The sequence below is a fragment of the Anser anser genome (assembly GCF_964211835.1).
Source record: "Anser anser genome assembly, chromosome: 2".
NCBI lineage: Eukaryota > Metazoa > Chordata > Aves > Anseriformes > Anatidae > Anser > Anser anser.
Genome location: NC_139721.1, coordinates 53,118,868 through 53,141,593, shown reverse-complemented (window position 1 = coordinate 53,141,593; position 22,726 = coordinate 53,118,868). Strand labels below are relative to the sequence as shown.

The following is a 22,726-nucleotide window of genomic DNA, read 5'->3' as shown; positions in this document are numbered from 1 at the left end:
CAATTTTGGATGACAGAGATAAACTGAAAGTATCGCTCAATGTTTAGTTCAATTCAACACCAAGTCCATGCTTTATATAGAACATTAACAAATGCAAAGCAATAGACCACATGCTCTGTGATTTATTGGTTCCCAGGAACTAATCTGACCTTTCACTGGTAGGACTGGGAATGCTGATCTACACATATCAGTATTTATGTACAGTTAGTATTTGTGTGTACTGTGTTATTTGACATAGAAGCTGTGGTCCAGGAGACAGAAAACTAGCACAAACATCTACCTTAACCCTGGAGGCAGATCCGGGCACTCGAAGAATTCCTTCAGTTTCTAAACCAGTTTCCTCAAGCTTGAGCAGCAGCTGAAAATAAGCAAAACCCAGGAAAATACTCAGAAGTATTTTAAAATACTTTTTTTTTTTTTCAACCTAGGTCTCCTTGAAACTAACTTGAAAAAGATACATTTATAAATAATTTGCTAATGAAAACAAGCCAGATCATGTAAGTAAGCCTTCCTAATTTGATCTCTATATCCCTGACCCTGAAATCCGGCATATGGAGAGTACGGAAAACCGATAACACAGTAGGCCCCTCTGTCCTTGATTTGGGACTTGGCACTGCTATAGAACAAGTAACACATAAATGTATTAATAAAAGGGCAGATACACTGGGTTAAACACAATGGTGTTTTGAAGGAAAATTAACCTCAGAGAAATGTTTAAGTCTCTCCCTGAGGAGCACAATGGAATGGATTATAGATAACATGTTTCTGGGACCTGAGAACTCAGATTAGAAAATGATCACAAGATATTTTATTTTGAAATTTCTGTGAATAGAGCAATAGGCTTTGCACTCTAAGTTTTTATTAAAAAATAAATAAATTGATTTAACAGAAATTAGATTGAACGAGAACAAAAAATCCTTTCTTAGTATTTATTCATATAGCTTTGAAGTTTCACTACCCGCTCTACTTTCTGTCCTAGCTGTTGGATCCTTCTAATTTCCAACAGTAACTTGACAAAGGACCCATGAAGCTGCTTGCAAAGTCATACAAATATTCAAGATCTGTCAGTCTTTCCCCTGACATTCCTTGCCACTTCCCCTTTTCTAAGTATTTACATTGACATTTTTTGTAATGTCAAGTTCTTGTAAATCTGTGTAAATGTATGTGTGCTTGTGTCTGTGTACCTATCTCCAAGACATCTGCTGGATGTCAATGTATAGTCAAAAGACTTATATAAATGATGTTTATCTTGTCATAAAAACCTCAAAGAGAAGATACCACATCCACTCTGGAAATAATAGCTAAATAATACCTGCAGTTTGAATCCACATGGAATTAAAACTTCTGACAGAATTCATTTGTGCTACTTCTGCACAAACACATACAATTTTGCCTGCATCTCTAATTTAAGGAGAAAGGGAAACAGAAAGCCTGACATTTGTTTTTCAAGGTTTACTGTATGGTGCCACACAACTACAAAAATGGAAAGAGGTCCCCACCATAGAAAAAATGCAAGAGAAACAATTGTCTGTGTGTCATGAGGTGTTCAAAACACGACATACATACAGAGACCTGTAGAAGACACCTTGAAAACTGCAAAGCTTGTATCTTTTCTTATCTGATGTGTGTTTTGGGTGTCAGTGCAAATGACGGAAATGCCAATCTTAGTGGCTTAGACGGTCACGTTATACTCACTTTTTGGAAGATGAGGGGAACTTTTACTCCAGGAACCTTCTTTTGATCATTCTCCAGCAGCACTGCGAGAGGGACTCCAAAAAGACCATTTTCTTAAAAATAACAACAACAAATATGAAAGAGAGCAAACACAGCCTTGCACATGTCTTTTTAGCAATGCTGAGCAGTGCCCAGGTGGCTGCCATGCAGATGCCATGGTACAGTACCTCGTCCCCGCACCCTCTCTGTGCGGTTCCTCTTCAGCTCCACTCCCAGGGCATCGTAGAAGGCTGTTAGCTCAATCAGGGAGAGGTAGCGGATCTTCTTCATGTCTTCAGGAGAGAGGTCTCCAACCTCTGTCAGTCCAAACCGGCTTTTCCGAACAATGAATTTCTACAGTAGAGATCGGTTGCATCTTTATTTGCACTAGAATTAGCATGTGAATTTTTGTTTTTAAAGAGATGCTCATATTTGAAAGGAAGTCAGGGTAGATGGGTAACACCAAAGAGCTGAACTGCAACTCTATATATTAACCTGGTATGTTGATATTACTTCCATCCACCTGAAACATAGCTTAGCTTCTTGCTTACGACAGAATCACAGAATCACAGAATCATCTAGGCTGGAAGAGACCTCCAAGATCACCGAGTCCAACCTCTGACCTAACACTAACAAGTCCTCCACTAAACCATATCACTAAGCTCTAAATCTCAACATCTTTTAAAGAACTCCAGGGATGGTGACTCAACCATTTCCCTGGGCAGCCCATTCTAATGCCTAACAACCCTTTCGGTAAAGAAATTCTTCCTAATATCCAACCTAAACCTCCCCTGGTGCAACTTTAGCCCATTCCCCCTTGTCCTGTCACCAGGCACGTGGGAGAATAGACCAACCCCCAGCCTCCTTTAAGGTACCTGTAGAGTGAGATAAGGTTGCCCCTGAGCCTCCTCTTTTCCAGACTGAACAATCCCAGCTCCCTCAGCTGCTCCTTGTAAGACTTGCTCTCCAGACCCCTCACCAGCTTCGTTGCCCTTCTCTGGACTCTCTCGAGCACCTCCATGTCCTTCTTGTAGCGAGGGGCCCAAAACTGAACACAGTACTCGAGGTGTGGCCTCACCAGAGCCGAGTACAGGGGGACAATTACTTCCCTAGCCCTGCTGGCCACACTGTTTCTTATACAAGCCAGGATGCTGTTGGCCTTCTTGGCCACCTGAGCACACTGCTGGCTCGTATTCAGCTAACTATCAACCAATACTCCCAGGTCCTTCTCGGCCAGGCAGCTTTCCAGCCACTCATCTCCCATCCTGTAGCTCTGCTTGGGGTTGTTGTGCCCCAGATGCAGGACCCGGCACTTGGCCTTGTTGAACTTCATACAGTTGGCCTCAGCCCATCGGTCCAGCTTATCCAGATCCTCCTGCAGAGCCTTCCTGCCCTCGAGCAGATCGACACACGCACTTAGCTTGGTGTCATCTGCAAACTTACTGAGGGTGCGCTCGATCCCCTCATCCAGATCATCGATAAAGATATTAAAGAGAACTGGCCCCAGCACTGAGCCCTGGGGGACGCCACTAGTGACAGGCCTCCAACTGGATTTTACTCCATTCACCACGACTCTTTGGGCCTGGCTACCCAGCCAGTTTCTAACCCAGCGAAATGTACGCCAGTCCAAGCCAAGAGCAGCCATTTTCTTGAGGAGAATGCTATGGGAAATGGTGTCAAAAGCCTTACTGAAGTCAAGATAGACCACATCCACAGCCTTTCCCTCATCCACTAAGTGCAGTGTCACTGGAGCAGAGATGTTAACCTCAGTGCTCTGCCTGTACTCTGGTCTGGAAGAACGAGTTACATGCTAACAAAACTTTGCCCAGTTTTAGCAGTATATTACACTTCGCTTTGCTTCTTCCTCCCCCAGAATGCTTTTGATTGTTGTTAAAGTAACGGACTCATATCATCACAGATATAGTTGTATATCCATTGGTGGTGGGAGGGATGAATACATGTCTGCTTTGCATAATACTACTCATTTATGAGGTCTTAAAGGGGAATTCAGACTAAAGATCTGAAGAAAGTCCAGCAGTAAAACCAGCTAGTCCTGATGCCAACCTGACACTTTAGTGGTACTTTTTATTGCTCAAGAAGCATTTAGGCATAGAAATGACTCCCAGCAGCTAAGAAATCATTTATTCAAGTAGGCTTGAACTAAATATTTAGTAATATTGGGCATGTGAAGATGTCTACATATTTTAGAAGCTGCAGTGTCATGGACCAGAGCCAGGAGTATTGGATCACACCATAAGCATTTGTACAAATGTCAGAAAGAACAAATACCCATCCGTTTTTGACACGATTGCTAGAAATAATAACAAAGTATGGTATAAAGCATGCTTTCCAAAGCACTGTGGAACTTTGGTGTTATATATATTTTTTTAATTTAGTTATAACTCAGAACAGTAATTGTTAGTCAGAGGTACAAATAAACACCATTGCAAACAATCTCTTCTCTTCAGGGAATTGTGTGGAAACACATTTTTTAAGAGTGTTTTGCTTCTGGAGATTTCTTCCCAGTCCTTCCATTTTAAACAAATTTGGACTCAATATATTTAACCCAACCCAGCCAAACATACCAAGAAAAAGGCAGGGAAAAAAAAATTTACACCAGATTTCAAAAGTAGGAGAAGACAAAGGACATATAGATCATGTAGGCTGGGTCTTCCTGAACTGCATTGCACACAGTTTTTCAATACGGGTTAATCAAAACTGGGGAGTGCAGGGAATGGAATAATGTATTTGCATGATGGTTGGGGCATTTTAGTCCAGAATCTTTACTCCCCAAACCTCAGCAAGTCTATTGTAACTCTTATGCTGAGACTTAATAATACAACAGGATCTACATGGATCATGGCCTTCTGAAGATAAACAAAAATAATTTCTATGTCTTTTCAGCCCCATTGATGTACAACGTCCAAAAACACTGTAAATCATCTTGGGGAAAAAAAAAAATTACACAGTGTATATATATATTTCCTGAGGGGATGGAGAATAAAACATAGAGAATAACAAAGTCTGTTTGCAAGTACGCTTACCAAGACAAAATGACAAACTCTCCAAAATTGATTACAAAGGGTAGCTACAAAGATTTTTCATATTGGCTGGTTGACTTCTAGGGTCATAATAATGTGATGCAATGTTAACACAAGGTTTGGGGCTATGCTTCTTTGTTGTGTCTTCTGTCATAATTTTCCAGTGATTTTTCTTACAAACAGTGGAGTCAAGCTATGTAGCATCAAAGATAGCTGTGGTACTCTGAAAATTAAAGAACTATTATTTTGACTAAGGATTGTGTGTGATATTGTTTGACATGTTGTCTCTGTATATATGGTTTACTATACGGAACTATATGGTTTACTTAGATAGGCCTGAAATGCTTACTGACTTTAATTCTGAAAAATCTTTGGCTAAGTCGCATTAATTATGTTTCCGTGTTGGGGAAATTGCATGTAACCCTATGGGGCAAGTGATGTTTATTTGGCTCCTCTGGAAGCTGCAGAGGACATGGTATTTTATAATTTCTCTACATGTAGCTCAGTACATGCCATCCATGATGCTGATTATACTAGCATGCAAGAAAGCTACCAGAAAAAGTATGATGTGTAGACTTCAGTCTGTCCCTTTTGGCCCATCTTGAGGAAGTTGGGACAGTCCTTAAGAGCATGAGTCTGCATAACAGACCAAGAGGTGATTTTTTGCTGGCTCCCATTACAGTCTGAGGCATTACAGGAAAAAATAAATACCATGAGTGGCAACACATGAACTAAGAATGAACTAAGCAACACATGAACTAAGAAAAATGCCAACACCAACAGCTACAATTATTGACTACGTTTAGAATGTTTATGTCTCTGATGACCTGAAATATTTCTTGTGTAATCTTCCAAGTGTACAGAAAGCTGCCCTGCATGCAGAAGACTTCACTGCAAGCACAATAATGTCCTTTTCTAAAACTAATGTCCTTTTCTAAAACTAATGTCCTTTTCTAAAACTAATCAATTATGCATCCATGAGTCCAAAATAATCAACGTGGCACATTCTCTTCCCTGTTTATCACCAGTTTTCCTGATCTATCAACTGAAAAGTTAGTGTCAGAATGGTTGCAGAGAACAATTTTTGTGTGTGTGTGTGTAATAGTAAAAGCTGAGGTTTAGTCTAATAGTATAGTCTGAGGTTTGCTATTGCAAGGAGCAAGGAGGAACTCTTGGTTTGTGAGAGACATGACAAATGTAGAGATAACCTTATTCTCCAAAGGATGCCAAGTTAACCACACCACAGAAAAACAACAAAACAAAACAAAAAAAAACAACAAACAAACAAAAACTAAACTAAAACACAGAGATTTCATACCAGTTGTAATCTATTTGGTATCTTATTCCTCCTTCCACAAGGAAGTTTAATTCTACATCTAAAGTTCTGCTTCCTTGGTGGTGCCTCAGATAGACAAATGGATAATTCTCAGACAATTCAATGTCTGTGTGGATAGCAACAATTTCGGATTAGTTCAGGACCTCAGGATGCCATAACATTCAGGAAATGCTTCCAAATAATTTACAGCTATTTCAGACATCTCACTAAAGAGGTGATATCTGGAGCATGAACCTAATGCTCCAGTTGTCAGTAATGGAAGCTGTGAGGGCTGATGAAAATAGAAAAGTATCTACTGAATTCAATGAATAATTCCAGAAAATGGCATGACTGCTCACTGTAGGTCTTGTTGGATGATAGGATATGGTTAACTTTCCTTTAGCCATTCATGTAGCGTCTCCTATAGTGTAATTGCATAGAATATTGATTGGAGGCAATCAGCACTGCTGCAGGACTAATGCTTGCTTTCCTCTCCTTCATCTGTGGAGCAATTTTAAACCTATGTGTTAACAAAGGCAGATAATCTGTGGGGGAATAAAGTAGGAAAGCAGACCAGTAATGAAAATGATTGCTGGTATTAGTGCCAGTAACGACTTCATTTCGATATGAAAAATGTGCAGGCGGTGCAATATTTGTGGATTGAGTTACATATATTAATTTGTGATGGGTACATCTGAAAACCAGGCTTGAATATCCAGTTTATTTTTGGTACCTCTCTGGGAATCGGTCATAAACTGTAGACAAGCATGGCAGGATCCATAAAGAATTCATATATGGATTTGCCATAAAGAACACATAGCAAAGAACAGCTAATGTACCTTAACAGCCTCCAATGTGCTGGGCATATAAAGCAGAAAATTAATGGGTAAAAAAAATAAATACACAAAACCAAACCAAACCAAAAGAAACAACACCCACAAACATTGAGGAAATATATAGAGAACAAACTTACAGGCAAAGCAGAGTCTTCCTTTTTGAACCTCTGGTTTTTCGTCCACTCTCGGCTTTTTGGAAGGACCGTAATGGATTCTGAGAAAGAGACCTCATAGGAGAGCTCTTCTGTTACGGACGGGCTGCCTTTATCTAGTCCACAGTCTAGACAGCTATTAGCTGAAAATAAGGGATACTGCATATGAACACTGAATGTATGCTTGCATTCAGGACATTAAAAAATTGAACCAAGATAACAAAAATCTTGAGAAAGTAATAAAGGAAGTGCTTCAAAGAGGAATTTCAGTGTAAAACACAGCTTGTTCCTGTTTTGTCTGGAGGAAATAACCCCTTAGAAATAAAATCCTTATTTTCATTTTAGATTATTTAACTTGTTGCTTTTCGTGAGAAAGATAGTCAAGCTGGAACTTCCTGTTTATCATGAATTATCAAGTTTTTGTACTCTGTCCTTGTCTATCCAGGCCAGCAAAGTGTTGGCACTTGTGTGATGAACAATTGAGAAAAAAAAGTATCTGACAGAAAAATGTTTTTGACACATTTTCAGGTCACTGTTGACTTATTTACAATCAAAAGACATTGTTCATATATTTTATATGCATTGTGCATACATTTTATATGCTCACACACATATGTACTCACATTTCTCACAGTTGCTAGTCTAGGTGTGTAGCACCAAAACAGGACTCAATGTACAATCTTACTGTTTGCAAAAACACTATTTTTACTGTAATTTCTGATAGATACTATGAAATGACTTACTGTACAACTCTGAAGTTTAGTTACCTCCTGAAATTAGTGGATATCAAAGGAAAATTTTTGAGATCGGTACAGTCAAGTACAGAAATACTCTATTGTCATGGAGTCCAAAGTGTGATAATATACATGAGTTCCAGTGTTGCCAACTTTCATGACTGATCTCTCACATTTCAGGACAATTTTCCATTTTCCATTAATGTCCAGCTCCTAGACTCATGCAATTGGAACAAGATCACAGTTTCCATTGAAAGTGATGTAAAATTTCAGCCCCCAGGACTGCAGAGATGAGTTTACTAATGCGACCCAAATGCATTCAAAAGCCATGGAAATCAGAAGGTGAATTAAAAAGCATTATATATTTTATAAACATTTGCATGCCCCATGATTTTTGAATCATTTCATTTACAGATTATTTTTTTTTTCCCAACACGTTGTAGCAACATTTATTTTGAAATTCTGGTATGAAAAACGTAAGCCTGGCTTCTGAACTTTGGCCTCAGATGTTACCCAATGGCCAAAGAATTTTAAGATGCTTTTCATCTCTCTTTCCATCCTTAGACCTGGTATCACAGACTCTCTGCAGAAGCCCTGGCCATTTGCTACTCAATCTATTCTAATACGACTGCTTGAGGGGCAGAGGTATCAGTAGAACAGTGAAATTAACAGCTTTTGCAACCAAGGAAAATGTCTGTGGCACTATATCCAAAGTTAAACATCTAAGTGACTATTTTAGAAACTCCATATTTGTGAAAGTTAATATAATTATATTAACAATAAATTAATACTTACTAATAACCCTTTAGGTAAGCCCTGAACAGTAGTGATGGAAAGAGCTTTCAAAATAGAAGATGGACATTCCCTGGAAGGCTACTGACAGCTATCCGGACACTGAGTAGAGCAGAGCTATCATTTTCATTAGCACTGCCAATAACTGCCAGGGCAAAATGTTTAAGCGGTGTCCAAACCGACACCATTAGTATACCAGAATAATAGGGGAGAACCAGAAAGATGATAAATTTCATCATTACAATTTCTGCAGTACTGGAAAAGAAATATGGAGGACATATGCATCTTTCTTGTTATGATTTGCCACAAGAAAATATACTGCTGAGAGACATATTTTTGGCAACTTCTGCACTGTACCCTTTGAAGGTTACTTCCACATTCCAAGCCTTGCAATATTCAGTACATTTTAGACATCGATGCCTCAGAGACATCACTCTGTCTTTAAAACACTAGTCTTGAATGGGAAACTTTGGGTCCTACATGACAATAAGCTGACAATGATATTAAGAAAATATATGTAGCATGGCCCCAACACAAAGGAGGGGACTAACCTCAGAACCACAACAGGATCTTTCTGTCTACCATTTTTCTAAGAGGAAGTGAACACTGGTTACATGTTGGCATACTCACAGCTAACTGATTTCCAAACTGGCTTCTGCCCAGGAAGCTGGATACCATTAGAAGGAACTGGTGACACTGGAACTGTCTCAAATGTGGGCTGATAGGCAAGGAAAAATGATCAGACTGCAGTGAAAGTCAACTTCTATGGACAGAAACTGCTACAGTTTAAGCAACAGCAAATCATTCTCAGCTTATACCCTTTAAACAACGTGTTGTGATTTGCCAGAGTACATTTTTCATAGCCGAGCCTGAGAATTAATCTTCCCCAGGCTGCACAGATTTGGATCATGTTGAGGTCAGTGATATTGCAGCTCATTGTAGCTAATGAGTCCTGCCCTGTATAATGACTGAAATTAGCTAAATAAATTGCTGTATGTAATTGTACTAAGCGAAAGGTCCTTGTCAAATTGTAATCCACCCTGCTTTTAATCACTTTGGTCACAAATCTTTCTGGGGGCTCTCTGACACATGCTGAACATCCCAAGTACCTGGCAGACACCAGGCTGTTCACTACATTTCAGGATATTTGGGCACTTGCGAATTGTTAATTGATGGATGCCCTCCAATAGGCTATATACTAACACCTTAGCAGAGAACTGAAAATACAGTTTTTGGGAAAAAAAATATCTTTTTAATAATCATTACTTTCTGCTCCATAAATCATTCTGTGCTGTGTGAAAGCAGGGGAAAGGGCTCTGAGCCTAGTGGATGACTTCCAGGCAGAATCACCTCTCTCTGGCTGCTGGGTTTTGCCCCTTATGCTCAGCAATTTGGGGACTGATAAAAACAAATCTGAGTATGCATGTGTGTGTGTGTGTGTGTGTGGAGGGTATTGCAGCTCACCTGCACATTTGGGGGTGAAAAAAGTCTGTAATTTAAAAATGCTGTGAATTGTACTCAGTGAAAATGACTACAGTGCCCTCAGCCAGCCTTGTATTCTTTTTGGCTGTTTATTATCCTGCTTGGAGCCCACCAATTTGCTGCCTCACCCCCTGGGCCTTAAGGAGCAGCCCCCAACATGCTGAACATGCCCCGATGAGCCTCCAGCAACAGCTCTTCAAATTGCTCTCTGAATTGTTAAATTGGCAGTTTATCAACAAGCAGCGATGCCTCAGGGCAGTATTTGTTGTCTTCCCTTGATAAAAATGTGTCAGATGTTTAAGAGGCAGGCAGCTCTTCCAGTTGGAAACCTGAAATAACACTGCAGTTGTTTTATTCAGTTTTATCCTCTGAGCTATTTGGGTAATGAAGTCAAATGTAACATGAATAAGACCTCTCCTGAGAGAGTCCATTTAATGGGCTGCAAACTTGACAGCAAACAGGATTTGAGTCACATGGACTTCCTTTGCCAGCAGACTGTACAAACCACTGATTTTTATTTTAATTTATTTATTTATTTTAATGGAGAACTGTAGGATGTTGTTAGTACAAAATCTCATAACATCTTTACAAACATTTTTAAGACATAAAAAAGTAAGTGGATTTCAGCTGGGAGGATGGAAGTGGAAGGGTTGGTTAAACTTGCATCTGCGATTTTGGAAAATCAAACTTTGCTTAAAATCTGCTTGAGATCCAGATGGAGGAATTAATGGTAAATATTCTATGGTTCTATGATTAGCAACTGGCTCACTTTCACTGTGCAGAATGTCTGACCCTACAAACGGTATTCAGAATAGATTTACAGCGAGTCAAGTTTATTAAGGAAAAAATCCTTGCAGCCTTGATATGCAGGTGAAATCAATAATGAAGATGCTGAAGCAAGCAACTTCTGCTAAGCACAGGGGAGCTGGAAAAGGGGAGTTGAGAACACGGCTCTGTCTCCCACCCAGCAGTGCTTGCAAGAGCCTGCAGGCTGCTTGAGCTTGTGGCAGATGGATGTCATGAGCCATGTACAATATCAGGGTAACTAAAAGCATCACGTTCTTGCTTTAATTTCCCAGCCTTCACAGGGGAAGTATAAGAAAAACCTTTGTGTCTTGTGTGGAACTCTCTTCTAAATGAGATCAACAGGACCTTTTAGTCTTTTTTTTTTTTTTTTAAATAAAAGCTTAGGATAATATGATACAAAGAGAGGGTGGGCTGGGAATACAACCTTTATATTGCATGAATTTTAAAGTTCCATGTTGTTTCTTTAGTAAAAATGAAGATTAAAAAGATTTGGAAGCTCATATCTTAATGAATGTGAAAGGCCAACAGTCAAATTTTGTCCTTAATTAAATTGGGACAGATTTATTCATTTGGCTGGGGCTCTTGTCAAGTCAAGACTTCATATATCCTGATTTCTGACTGAAAGTGATTCATTAGACAGTTCTCATGATCTGGTACTAAAAATGAACCCAGTGTTTACTAGCATAATGTACACAGGAATTTCCAATGGGAAGAGGAAACTAGAACAGCAAGAAGAAGATGGAGATGAGATAGATAGTTCTTTAGTAGTTACCCTCATTGTAGGAGATGTAAAAACAATTAATTGGAGCACCAAAGCAAGCAAATTCTGTTGTCAGCCCTCCAGCTAAGGAAAATAAAAGCAAAAGACGTAGTCTTATAGCTCTAGTCAGGGTACAACTTGCCAGTCCTTTGGTTTAATTCATATTTCCGCATGCTGTCATCATGATTGTCTTCTCATGCAAATAGCTCTGGGTTAGTTAGTGGTTCTTCTTTAATTAGGATAAGATTTTCTTGTGCATTGCTGAAGTAGAATGCTCTGAGAACTCTCGAGGAGTTTTAGTTGATCACAACATACAGGGATGGGCTGTTAATGAACTTGTTGCTTCAATTCCTCCCTCCAATAATAAAATCAATGTTTTTTTTCCCCCCATTTGTATTCTGCTGCTGATTTTTCTAGGCTTTGAGCACTAGCAGAGCTGATAGTTTCTGATGGTAATAGCAGGGTACCAGCAATAAGGAAAATCAGGCCACTGTGATTAATAAACCATCCAATTTAAATCCTTGTACTGTGGCTGTCAGTCGAGCCTGTTGAGCGCAAGACTGCCTGAAATAGAGCAGAGGCACCTCAGCTGGTGCAAGGTGCTCCACTGAGGTACTCTAGTAGGGGGCAAGGTACCAGGGGTGATGGATTTTACCCTCAGTAATCACTGCACCTTTCCAGCAGAATAAAAAGTAAGGAAACGTGGCTTTCATTTCAGTCCACTTGGACTGCTAAGGGAACACTCTTGCCCTGACCCCCTTTGCTCTGTGTTGACCTACCTATACAGAGGCTGGCCACCAGGCAATAATAGCAAAAAGCCTACCAGACAGACTTTTTCAGAACAGGGAAAAGAAATGAGGGCAAAAATCTTCCACTCTCTTCTCCCCCCACCGTTTTTTTTTTTCTCTCTCTCTTTCTCCACCCTCCGGATGACAACTATTTATGCAGCTTCACTCATCCTGTAAATCTCGTCTCAGGTGACCCCAGTGAGCTAATCACCTCTTCTCTCATCATTAGCCACAGAAGAGAGCAATCCATCCTGTGACCCATCCCTCTGGGCTCCTGTAATGCTTAGGTTGTTGGGAAGAAAGTGTAAATCCATCCTGCTAATGGGGAGGATTATAGAGTTATGTGAAGCAATTAGAGCTGTTTTGCTATTTGCAACACGTTTTCTTTTGTCCCCTTTGCTCTCTCCCACCACCAAAAAAAAAAAAAAAAAAAAAAAAAAGCAGGACTGGAAAGTAAAGAATCTCCTGCATGTCACTTTAAGCTATCTTTTTACCGGTCACTCTGCAGCAGCTGTGCTGAAAAGATTTGCCCTCCCTGTCCCCTACTCCTCTTCTTCTTTGGGCTGTGCTCTTTTAAATCCAGATCGCTTTCCCAAACTGATTCATCATAAAGGTTCACCAGTGGTTGTAATGCCATGTCCAAAGACTCAGCAGAGCATAAGGGACTTGTTCAGCTGGGACTGCCTCACACAGGACTGCTCAGAATATGTCAACCTCAGCTTGGGACACAAGCATCCCCTAAAATGTGGGTCTGCTGCATTCTGAAAATGCACCCGTCCATCCCCGAGGAGCTGATAATTAGGATGGGCTTTCTAAATCCCATAATAAGCAGCAGAGATAGGAGCAATGGTCAATTGAAGTGCCCAAAGGGTGTTTGGAACCTTACAGGCTGTTAGAAATGCAATCTGCTTTGTAGTCTGTTGGAGAGAGGTGTTGGTGGGTTCTGCAGCTGTGTTTGTGCATCTGTGTTTAACAGTTAGGCAAGTACCTTGCAGAACTGCATATTTCTGTGGGAAGAAGAATTAGAAGTCTTAATTACTTCTTCAGCCTTATCTTTCAGGTTCTCAAAGTGCAGAACAAGTAAGTGAGCTGAATTTCTGAGGAGGCAAAACAATGATTTGAAGGAGAATGGATTAGAAGTTTCTGATTCCTTTAGCAAGTGAAAAAGAGTGGAGAAAAATAAGCAGGTCAAAAAACCATCAATAGTGTGTCCATCCAAGAGAATGGACACAACATTTATTTGGCTGATTTAAATTTATTAGAAAATATAAGCTCTGTCAGCATTATTAAAAACTATAAATGCATTCAGGTTTACAGATACTTGAAACAGGAGAAATGTATTAATCTAATAAGAAGTGCCATCAGCTTTTTAATGTTCATGCAAACATGCCTAAGGATTTCTCATGCAAGAAAGTCTGCCCACAGGAAACTACTGGGTGCTTCTGGAAATATTTATGGGATATATGCAAGAGGTTCTAAAGAACCCAGGTACTTAAATTAGAGACAAAAAAATTAATTTCCCCAACCATTGTATTTTTGTAATCTTAAAATAATTATGCAGCTATTTATTTTATTTTTGAATTCATTCAGGATGCCAAGCCTTGGAGAGAAGGTAGGACAAGTAGAAAAGCATAAAACAATTTCAGACAAAAGGTGTTTCCTAGAAGTTTATAATGATAAAAACTTTAATTCTTAAAGGTGAACTTGTGAGCTTATTGGTCATTCTTGTTTAAGATATCAAGAATCACACATTTAAAATCATGCATGTTGCTTTGGACTAAATTCAGACAGGTGACTGCATTCACCAAAATCAAAATGTGAAGTGAGGAGAACTGGTGCTTTTAGAGCTATCCTCAGGGAAAAGTGGATGAAGCCACCAGGGGCAATGCTCGTTTCTGAAGCCATGAAACAAATGGACTGTTAATAGATTTTTGTTTCCTATGTAAGTGAAATGTAACTGCTAGTGTACCAGTTGCAATCGTGCTGGCAGGTGTTTAATTGCTTATGCATATTTGAACCCCAGTTGCTTCATTAGAGAAGCTTTACTTCACTGCTGAGACTGCTGAGTAAATAACAAGTGTCCCCAGAAGCCAGCAGAAATTTGAATAACTGCCAAGAGTAACTCACCAATTTACAAAAAAAATAAGGGAGTAAATGTTAGTCTTGATAGGAGATTGCAGGAGAAAGGCTGGCAACAGATACAACATTATGTTACACGTTATTTACAAAACTGTGCGCCATCTATTGTATTTGGTTTCTTCCCTTCCTCTTAAAATGTAGCAAATACAGCATTAAAAGCCTGGACTTAATGTCAGGAACTGTTACTGGTTGGCTGTACATCGTCAGCAGAAAACTCCTGTCTGGTAGAAGCCTTCATGAGCTACTTGCAAAACACATAAAAATTAAGCTCGTAAGCATTTCCATGGATGCATCAGCTACTTACAGAAGAGTCATTGGTGCCAAAGATGTCTCGCACGTCACGGACTGTGTGCTTGTTCTTCTTCCTCAGGGTCTGTGTGTAGGTGTTGTACCTCTTCTGTACGGCGGCAGCTTGCGTTCGGGTCAGAGTAGACAGCAGGGCTTGGCCATCCTCCTCTTCAGCTCCCGAGATCAGTGTAGATAGACCTACATCCTGCAGCCACTCGGCCTCCAGCTCCCCTTCTGTGGAGGAAGAGAACAAGTTATGGGCTTGGCTTGATGTGGAGGGAGAGGGGGGCAGGAAGGAATGGAGGTGGAACAGAGGATCACTGCATTAGCGTATACATTGAGAAGACTCCATGCCTAAACTTTCTTAGGCCACAAGCGCAAGCTAATTTGATTTTTGTCAACATACTGCCAGCTTTCGTTTTGGCAGTCTCTGCACAGGAGACACTTAGGAGAAGAACAGAGGAGGTGTCTGTAAACTGTGCATTAATGCTTTCACGTGAAGAAGGCAGCAGAGTATACCTAGCCTGATATAGTAAGCTTGCTAAAAGCTAACCCTTCATTCAAGAGCATAACACCCCTCAGCTATCACTTAAACCACATCATAACAGATGAAACCATTTGGCAGGTGGAAATTAAGTTGTCATTCCATTTCAAATAAGCAAGAATACTGAAGTAGTGATACAATACAATAATGTGTTTCCACATGAAGGATGAGAAGATTTAAGCTGCATAAAAATCCTCAGCCAGCTAGCTAGTAACCACACGCTTTATGAAGAGGACACATTGAGAAAAGGTGGATGTCCACATAGTCTAATAGCTTGTTTTGGACAAGATGATTAAGAGCCAGAGCCACCCACTAATGAGGAAGTAGGGGTAGGTATCAAAGAGGGCAGGCAGGGGTGGAAGGTGCAGAAATAGCTAACTTTGCACGCTAGATATCATCCAATTTCTAATAGTTAAATGCTGGCTAGCACTCTACACCCCAGGGTTTCTTGATACCCAGATCAGTGACTAATAGCTTATCGAGTCCTGTTCAATTCCTGCTTCCCAACTGGATCCACAGTGAGATTATGCACTGTGTGAAACATTGCTTGCTTTCTTTGGGTTTTGGTTTGCTAACTGTTATGTTGAGTGAATATTTCCTGTCACTGTAGGACAGGGAGAAACTTCCAATCTACCTTCTCTGACTCATTTTGTAATTTCAAATTTTGCTGTCATTGACATTTTATTTATCTGCTTTCTGAAGTAAACAATCATTGCCTTTTTAAATCTCTTTTCACACAGGAGATTTTAAGGGCCTTCATTTTTATTCTGCTTGTGAATGATCCTAGCTCAGCAATATGCTGTTTGAGACAAGGCAATCAAAACAGTAATTGTATTCCAGCTTTGACTGAAGGAAAGGTATTGCAAATAAACACATCAAAGAGGAAATGGACTAATTTGCAGACTGTTCTGTAAAACGACTAGTCAATACGCTCATTGTTCCTCTCACAGAAGTGATCTTAATGGCAGGCTGGTATTCCCACTCTTTCTGTATTGCCTCTTCTTGACACCACCAGATTGCAGACAGATTGATGGACACCAGTTTACAGCACTTTGGCAGTTAGATATACAAAAGGGAAAATTACAGTTCTCATCAGCAGGGGCAAGGGAAAGCAACTTACACAAGTGCCATCACTGACTTCATTGTTAATTGCCTTGTCTCTTTGCAAAGCTCTAAAAAAATATCTGCTGTTAAAAACCTAGCTCTGTGTTAGACTGGGGTGTGACTAGTTCTGTATCCCATGAAACTGCTTGTCTCCACTCAGATACTTTCCACATTCACAGACAGGATGACTGGCTGTTCCTTTTCCTCCTCTGTCAGTTTTGAACCTGTAGTACTTCTGCCATCCTCACTCTAACAAGCCCTCTTTTCATTTCTGTATGTTGATGTTCTAGCCACATCCATTCATGTTCCATTTTCTTAATTATATTCATTTTGGCTTTTGTCCTGACATATTCTTTCCAAGAATTTAGTTTTTAATCAAACTTGGCTTTCGTGATGCTATGAAAAATAGTAAAGCAGACATGTAATTCTGCCTGCTTACCAGCCACCCCTGTGACTTGTTTTCTCTGGCTTTTTTCCATTTCCTTTTCCAACTGTTCACAAACAATAGGCTAAGAAATAACGACAACAACCAAAGGAGTAAAACTATTACAGAGAAGGAATTCCTGCATTAGAAATCCTCAAAATTTTATGAAAATACTTTTAAATGAGGGCTAATAAAATCACATCATTTTACAAAACATTATTTTTGCAGTGGTAGCAACTTACACAGCATGGTCTTGACACTGGTTGATTCTGCTCCGTCAGAAGATAAACAGATAATAGAGAGGATTCCCTCTGGCTGGTAGTTCTCTCTCTCTCTCTTTCTCTCTCTCTCTCTGTTTTTTTTTTTCCTTTTTGTTTTTTTTTTTTTTTTTTCCTTCACTTAGAGACTGCTAGGAAAGAGGTGTGACTTTGTTTGAATTTCAGATGTAAGCCCAAATGACTCACACCATCTCAGCTTTGTAACGCTAAGTGTTAAAAGGAGTTCTGCATGTCACTGCCATCTTAAACACCCCATGACTTCTGCTTCCCCTGCATTTTCATCCCTTGTGTCATTTATTATGATCTTCTACTTTTCTTGCCCTTAGTTACACATGTCAACAGAATAAGTGCTCAGATATTTTCCTATTGCACATGTTGTCTGGCAAAAAGCAGCATTATGGCTTTGACAATATCATTGGTGCCTGGCTGCTGCCACCCTGTTGGTTCCTTCCTAAGGATTCTGCACCTCTTCCTCTCAAAGAAATCTCAACAGGGTGACAAATATTTGTTTTAATTTTATCCTGGGGACTTCCACATCGATTTCCAGTGTTTTGATCCTTGGCAAGGAGTATTATCCTATTAGTAGCTTAATACAACTCATGATTGTTTCCAAGATTTATAATCTCAGACTGAATATTTTACTGAAGTTAATAAGTAGTACAAGCACTCCCTTGTTGTGTGTGGGTGTATGTAATATATATGTGTTTAAAACAACAGTATGAAGGTAAATGAAGTGTGGAGATGTATTGTAGTTTACATTGTGGTCTCATTTTTAATTCACGACAGAGAGGAAAAAATCAATGTAATTTAATGAGGCATAATCAGAGAAAGGATAACATGGGACTGCAGCACAGTTTGCACTGTTGTGAAGATTTAGTTCAGCAGTGATGAGAGCAACAGAGAAGCTTGTGAGAACTGGGAACATGGGTTCCTGTATTGCCTTGTCCTGCTAATTTAACTGGCTTGGTACCTCACAGATAAGCGACCTTCCCCTGACACTGGATACAAGTCACAGACTGTTCATGTTGACAGCTGCATGAAGGAGTCACCATGAGATTCACAATCTCAGCTTTCTGGGGTTTCCAAGCTGCAGAGCATGATCAGACAGGAGTTTTCACGGAATGGCTGAGGTGGGATGGGACCTCTGGAGGTCACCTACTTCAACCGCCTCCTCAAGTAGGGTGCCCAGCACCACGTCCAGGCAGCTTCTGAAGATCTCAAAGGAGGAGACCCAACAACCTCTCTGGGCAGCCTGTGCCAGTGCTCGGCCACCTGCACAGCACACAAGTGTGGCCTGGTACTCACAGGGAGCCTCCTGTGCTCCAGTCTGTGCCCACTGCCTCTTGTCCTGGCACTGGGCACCGCTGAAAAGAGCCTGGCTCCATCTTCTTTGCACCTTCCCTTCAGGTATTTAGGCATGTTGCTAAGATCCCCTCCTGAGCCTTCTCCAGGCCAAACAGTCCCAAATCTTTCAGCCTCTCCTCATAGGAGAGGTGCTCCTGTCCCTACAACATCTTTGTAACCCTCCATTGGACTCTTTCCAGTATGTCTAGGTCTCTCTTGTGCTGGCCAGCCCAGCACTCTGGGTGCGACCTCACCAGCACTGAGAAGAGCAGAAGGATCACTTCTCTTGATCTGCTGGCAATACTTTTGCCGAGTGCACCCAAGAGACTTTTAGCCTCAAGGGCACCTTTCCCCAGCGAGGTCAAACTGATTGAGGCAGATTGCTTTTCTGAGTTACTATAACAATAACCAAAAAGTTTCAATGTTACACCTTGATCTGTCTTTTTATGAGACCACAGACCATCACAAAGAAGTGCAGTTTAGACTTAAGCTGACAGATCGTGGCCCTCATAGCAGACTGCGACTTTTGGTAAACAGAGGTCTTCCCAAGACAGCTCTACCCGGAACTAGTGAGTTGGAGGTATTCCCCATGGGAACAATATATAGTTGGAGCTAGATACCTCTGTGTAGGGTACTTATCACGACTGGTTACACTTTGGTTGCTGAGTAAAGTAGCACCCTTTCCCCCTTTTCAACCTTTTTCCTGGTAGCAGAATGAATGACATCCTATTGCATGTAAAGGTAAGAAAATACACCGTCACTCATGTTACTAATTGCATGGAAAGAATACACTATTCTTTCAAAATCTATCCTTAGATCAGTTATTCCCAGGCTCGTGGTCATGATCACAAAAGGGCTGCAGCAATCTGTGGGTCATGACCCCAGAAGAAATTCAGTTTCACCCTATAGTAGGAGCTGGTATTTTGTGTTGCACAATATAATGCATTTGTAAGTGGGGTCGTAACTGGAAAAAAATTGAGAACTGCTATTCCAGATGTTATCAAATCATCTAACACATAACTGCATAACAACAAGCTAATGCAAATTATTGCATGTTATTCCAAATACATTATGAAAAAGGAGAGGTGAAAATGTTAAGGGAACAGAATGAAGTAATAATACCTTCAGCATAATTTGTACAAGTGATCAATGAATTTTAATGAGCGAAGAGGCTGAACGACATAGGCATCTGTGTATTCAAACTCATTTCTAATCTCTCCTTGAATTACATCTACATTGGGCAATCTCAGAGAAACAGGCAGTTATCAAATTTCTGATAGCACCGAATGATATCTAACCAAAAATTGCTTCAAGACTTTCATAACTTCTGCTTTATATCCTACCAAAAGCCAGAAAGTGGAAAATTCCAATATACTAAATGAACTTTTAGCTCCCTTTTTAGCATTTGGTTTAGATTATTTAATGCTGGAGATAAAGTTTTCATTTATTGCCTCTCTTTTCTGGCTCAAACTAGTCTGTATTTTAATCTTGCTCATACTGGGTGGGAAGGAGATCAGGGCATCACCGATCAGACAAGGCAAAGCCAAGGTGTGAGGAAGAAGTGGTGTTCACATGCTTACCATCAGCAGGTTTGAACTCCAAAAGCGTTGCTTCTTCAGGCCCATCTTCACTGCTCTCCTTGATGCTCTCCACTTCACACCAGAAGTCCTCCATGGAGGTGCTGTCCATGGAGGCCTGAGAATTGGAGCGACTGAATGCAGGAGGAGGCGTGGACTCATTGGAAAGCATCCTGTTAATTCTTCGGCAGCGAGGAAGAGATTTTCTGAAAAGAGAGAGGGATATAAGAAATATACTTTTTTTTTTCTTTTTTCTTTTCTTTTTTTTTTTTTTTTTTCTAGCATGTAGACAAGATGTGCAGCTAGGGCTTCAAATATAGCTGTACCAATAAAGCAGGAACAAGATGTTGGAGGCAATATGTACAGTTCTGGTGGTCTTCATGATCTCTGTTGCTCATAACAGTTATGACTTGAAATTTGTTTTGCATCTAACAATTTATCTCTTTAATGACTTTTAGTGGTTTACACCCTAGAGGGGAACTCAGGATATTCAATTTCTTTTCCTAACTCTGCCACCCATCTAATGAGGCAATGAGAAAATATTTTAACTTTTTTATGTCTCAATTTTTCTTTCTTTCCCTTCCTTTTTTTGCTTACTTGTTGAAATTCTTCAGTGAAAACTTCTTCGGGGAAAAGTAGTTAGAGTTGGGAACACTGAAATATTTTACAAACTTGACTTCAGTAACTGTGCATATTGTAAAGAAAAAAAACATACATGAAATACTTTAATCCAGAAGAATAGTTACCTTTTCTGTTTGAAAATCCTATTTAAAATAACTCATTTTTTTAAAATGAAATTAAAATAAATGAAATTTTAACAAAAATTGTTTTTGAAATAAAATAATGTTTCAGGTCAAATGGAAGGTTTTGATCTAAGCTTTAAAGAAAATTGATTCACTAAAAATCAAATTTCAAGTTATGATTCAACATAAGGATTCCTTTCCTTAAATTATTTTAGGATTTTTAGTAAACCAAGAAATTAGATTCTTGTTCCTTTGTTTTTGTCTTTTCCCATTGTAAATTCTTACAGCTGAAGATAGTTACACAACTTCATAGAAAATTTTACGAAATACCCACCACTAAAGTCTTGTCTTTGTTTTTTCACATTATTAAAACAGCAATACTATGAGCAGCTTTTGTAAGCGTAATTACAGTAATTACAGTAAACAGTAATACCAACCAACAAAGGAGTCAGGAGGTAACATAATTATGGCAGAGAGCTAGACTACATGAATTAATGGAAAATTATGTCATAAGCTCTTCTGGCCTTCACTTATCTGAATTAATTCAAATATGGTTTCCCTTTCTCTTCCTTTCCTTTATGGCATCATCCTGCCAACAGCCCTTTGTTTAAAACCACAGACATTACTTTTACTCCATTAAAAAAAAAAAAAAAGAAAAAGACACTTCCTTTTCAGTGTTTCCCCTCTTGTCCAAGGTCTCATAATGGATGTACAAACATTGTGTTATTTAATGAAGCCAACTGGACATGCTTTTCCCTGTTTGCATGGCTGCTGCTGCATCCCCCCTGCCCAGCGAAGGGCTGCCTGCTTCCCTGAGCTTCCTGGAGCCTCTTCCCGTCATCTGGGTGGTCCCAGGCAATTCTCTATGCGTTAGGTCTGAGCCCAAGGTTGGGAAGTTGCAGTGGATACAATGCAGCACAACAAATCCATCTTCTCTGATGTTATCAGTGCTTGATGAAAGCAAAGCTCAGGCCTTTGCCTCTTTCCAAACACAGGGGGGTGTGATGTGGACAATTTGGTTGCCAAACCTGCCCACGTGCTGCTAGCCGGCTGCAGACAAGCAAAGCTTTCAGACAAGTGGCAATATTTCAGCAGAATAAAATGTGCTGTTATGCTATGGAGACAAATATCCCCCAGAAAAAGAGGTGCCATCTTCAGTGTTTCTTCTTCTTTTTTTTTTTCTTCTTATTTCCTCACAAACAGCAAATGACTGCCTGTTTTTAAACACATTACTGAAACTCTTGTTGTTTTAATTAGGACAAGCCCCAGTCGCCAAATACGAGAAGAATTTGCGACACAAATGTGGTTAAAGCTATTGGCGTGCTTTCCGAGGAGCTCTCCCGCTGGGGAGACGTGAGATCTTCAGCTGGTGTTTGTTTGTGAAGCCTCATGTGACCAAGGTACCTGATAAACCCTAACTGCTGGAGTTTGCTGCTGGAGGTTGTGGGACCTCTGTTTTCTGGGTTTGCTTTTCTGCCTTCCTTGCATCACCACCAGCAAGGAAACAAAGCTTCAAGCTTTGCAGAGCTCAGATATCATGAGTTAATACTGTGCCGAGTGTCCCTAAGCAGAGGTCTTAGCTAGGAGAAGCCAAACCCCTGAGAAGCAGCCAGGAAAACTCCGTGCCTTCAGCCGGGAGGTGGCTGGGACGGGGAAACAGCCCCCACCAGCCAATCACTTACTGCTACGAAAAGCTGCGCTCCTTTGTTTAAGAGGTGATAGCAAACACAAATAAGGAAAAAGGCAAAGTTTCCTGGCACTCCAGAGACATTTGGGGCCCCTTTCCACCCCGCGCTGTAGAAGCAGAGAGCCTACAGCAAGGGCTGGTGTCAGGCGGGTGGTGGGTGCTGACCTCCCGCTACAGC

At 40.2% G+C, this 22,726-nt stretch overlaps 1 protein-coding gene across 4 annotated transcripts in view; it reads right to left on the bottom strand.

The window, feature by feature from the left end:
• The window catches only part of ARHGAP28 (Rho GTPase activating protein 28), an 80,985-nt gene that overhangs the window by 18,633 nt on the left and 39,626 nt on the right, over positions 1-22,726 (bottom strand). For all 4 annotated transcript variants that reach the window (XM_083822699.1, XM_083822698.1, XM_083822701.1 and 1 more), the window contains 7 exons: positions 20,122-20,324; positions 14,864-15,081; positions 9,214-9,301; positions 7,043-7,200; positions 1,902-2,067; positions 1,696-1,787; positions 281-358 (listed from right to left, as the gene is read on the bottom strand). In XM_083822699.1, coding sequence (XP_083678825.1) covers positions 281-358; positions 1,696-1,787; positions 1,902-2,067; positions 7,043-7,200; positions 9,214-9,301; positions 14,864-15,081; positions 20,122-20,324 — 1,003 coding nt within the window. The remainder of the gene's footprint in view (positions 1-280; positions 359-1,695; positions 1,788-1,901; positions 2,068-7,042; positions 7,201-9,213; positions 9,302-14,863; positions 15,082-20,121; positions 20,325-22,726) is intronic.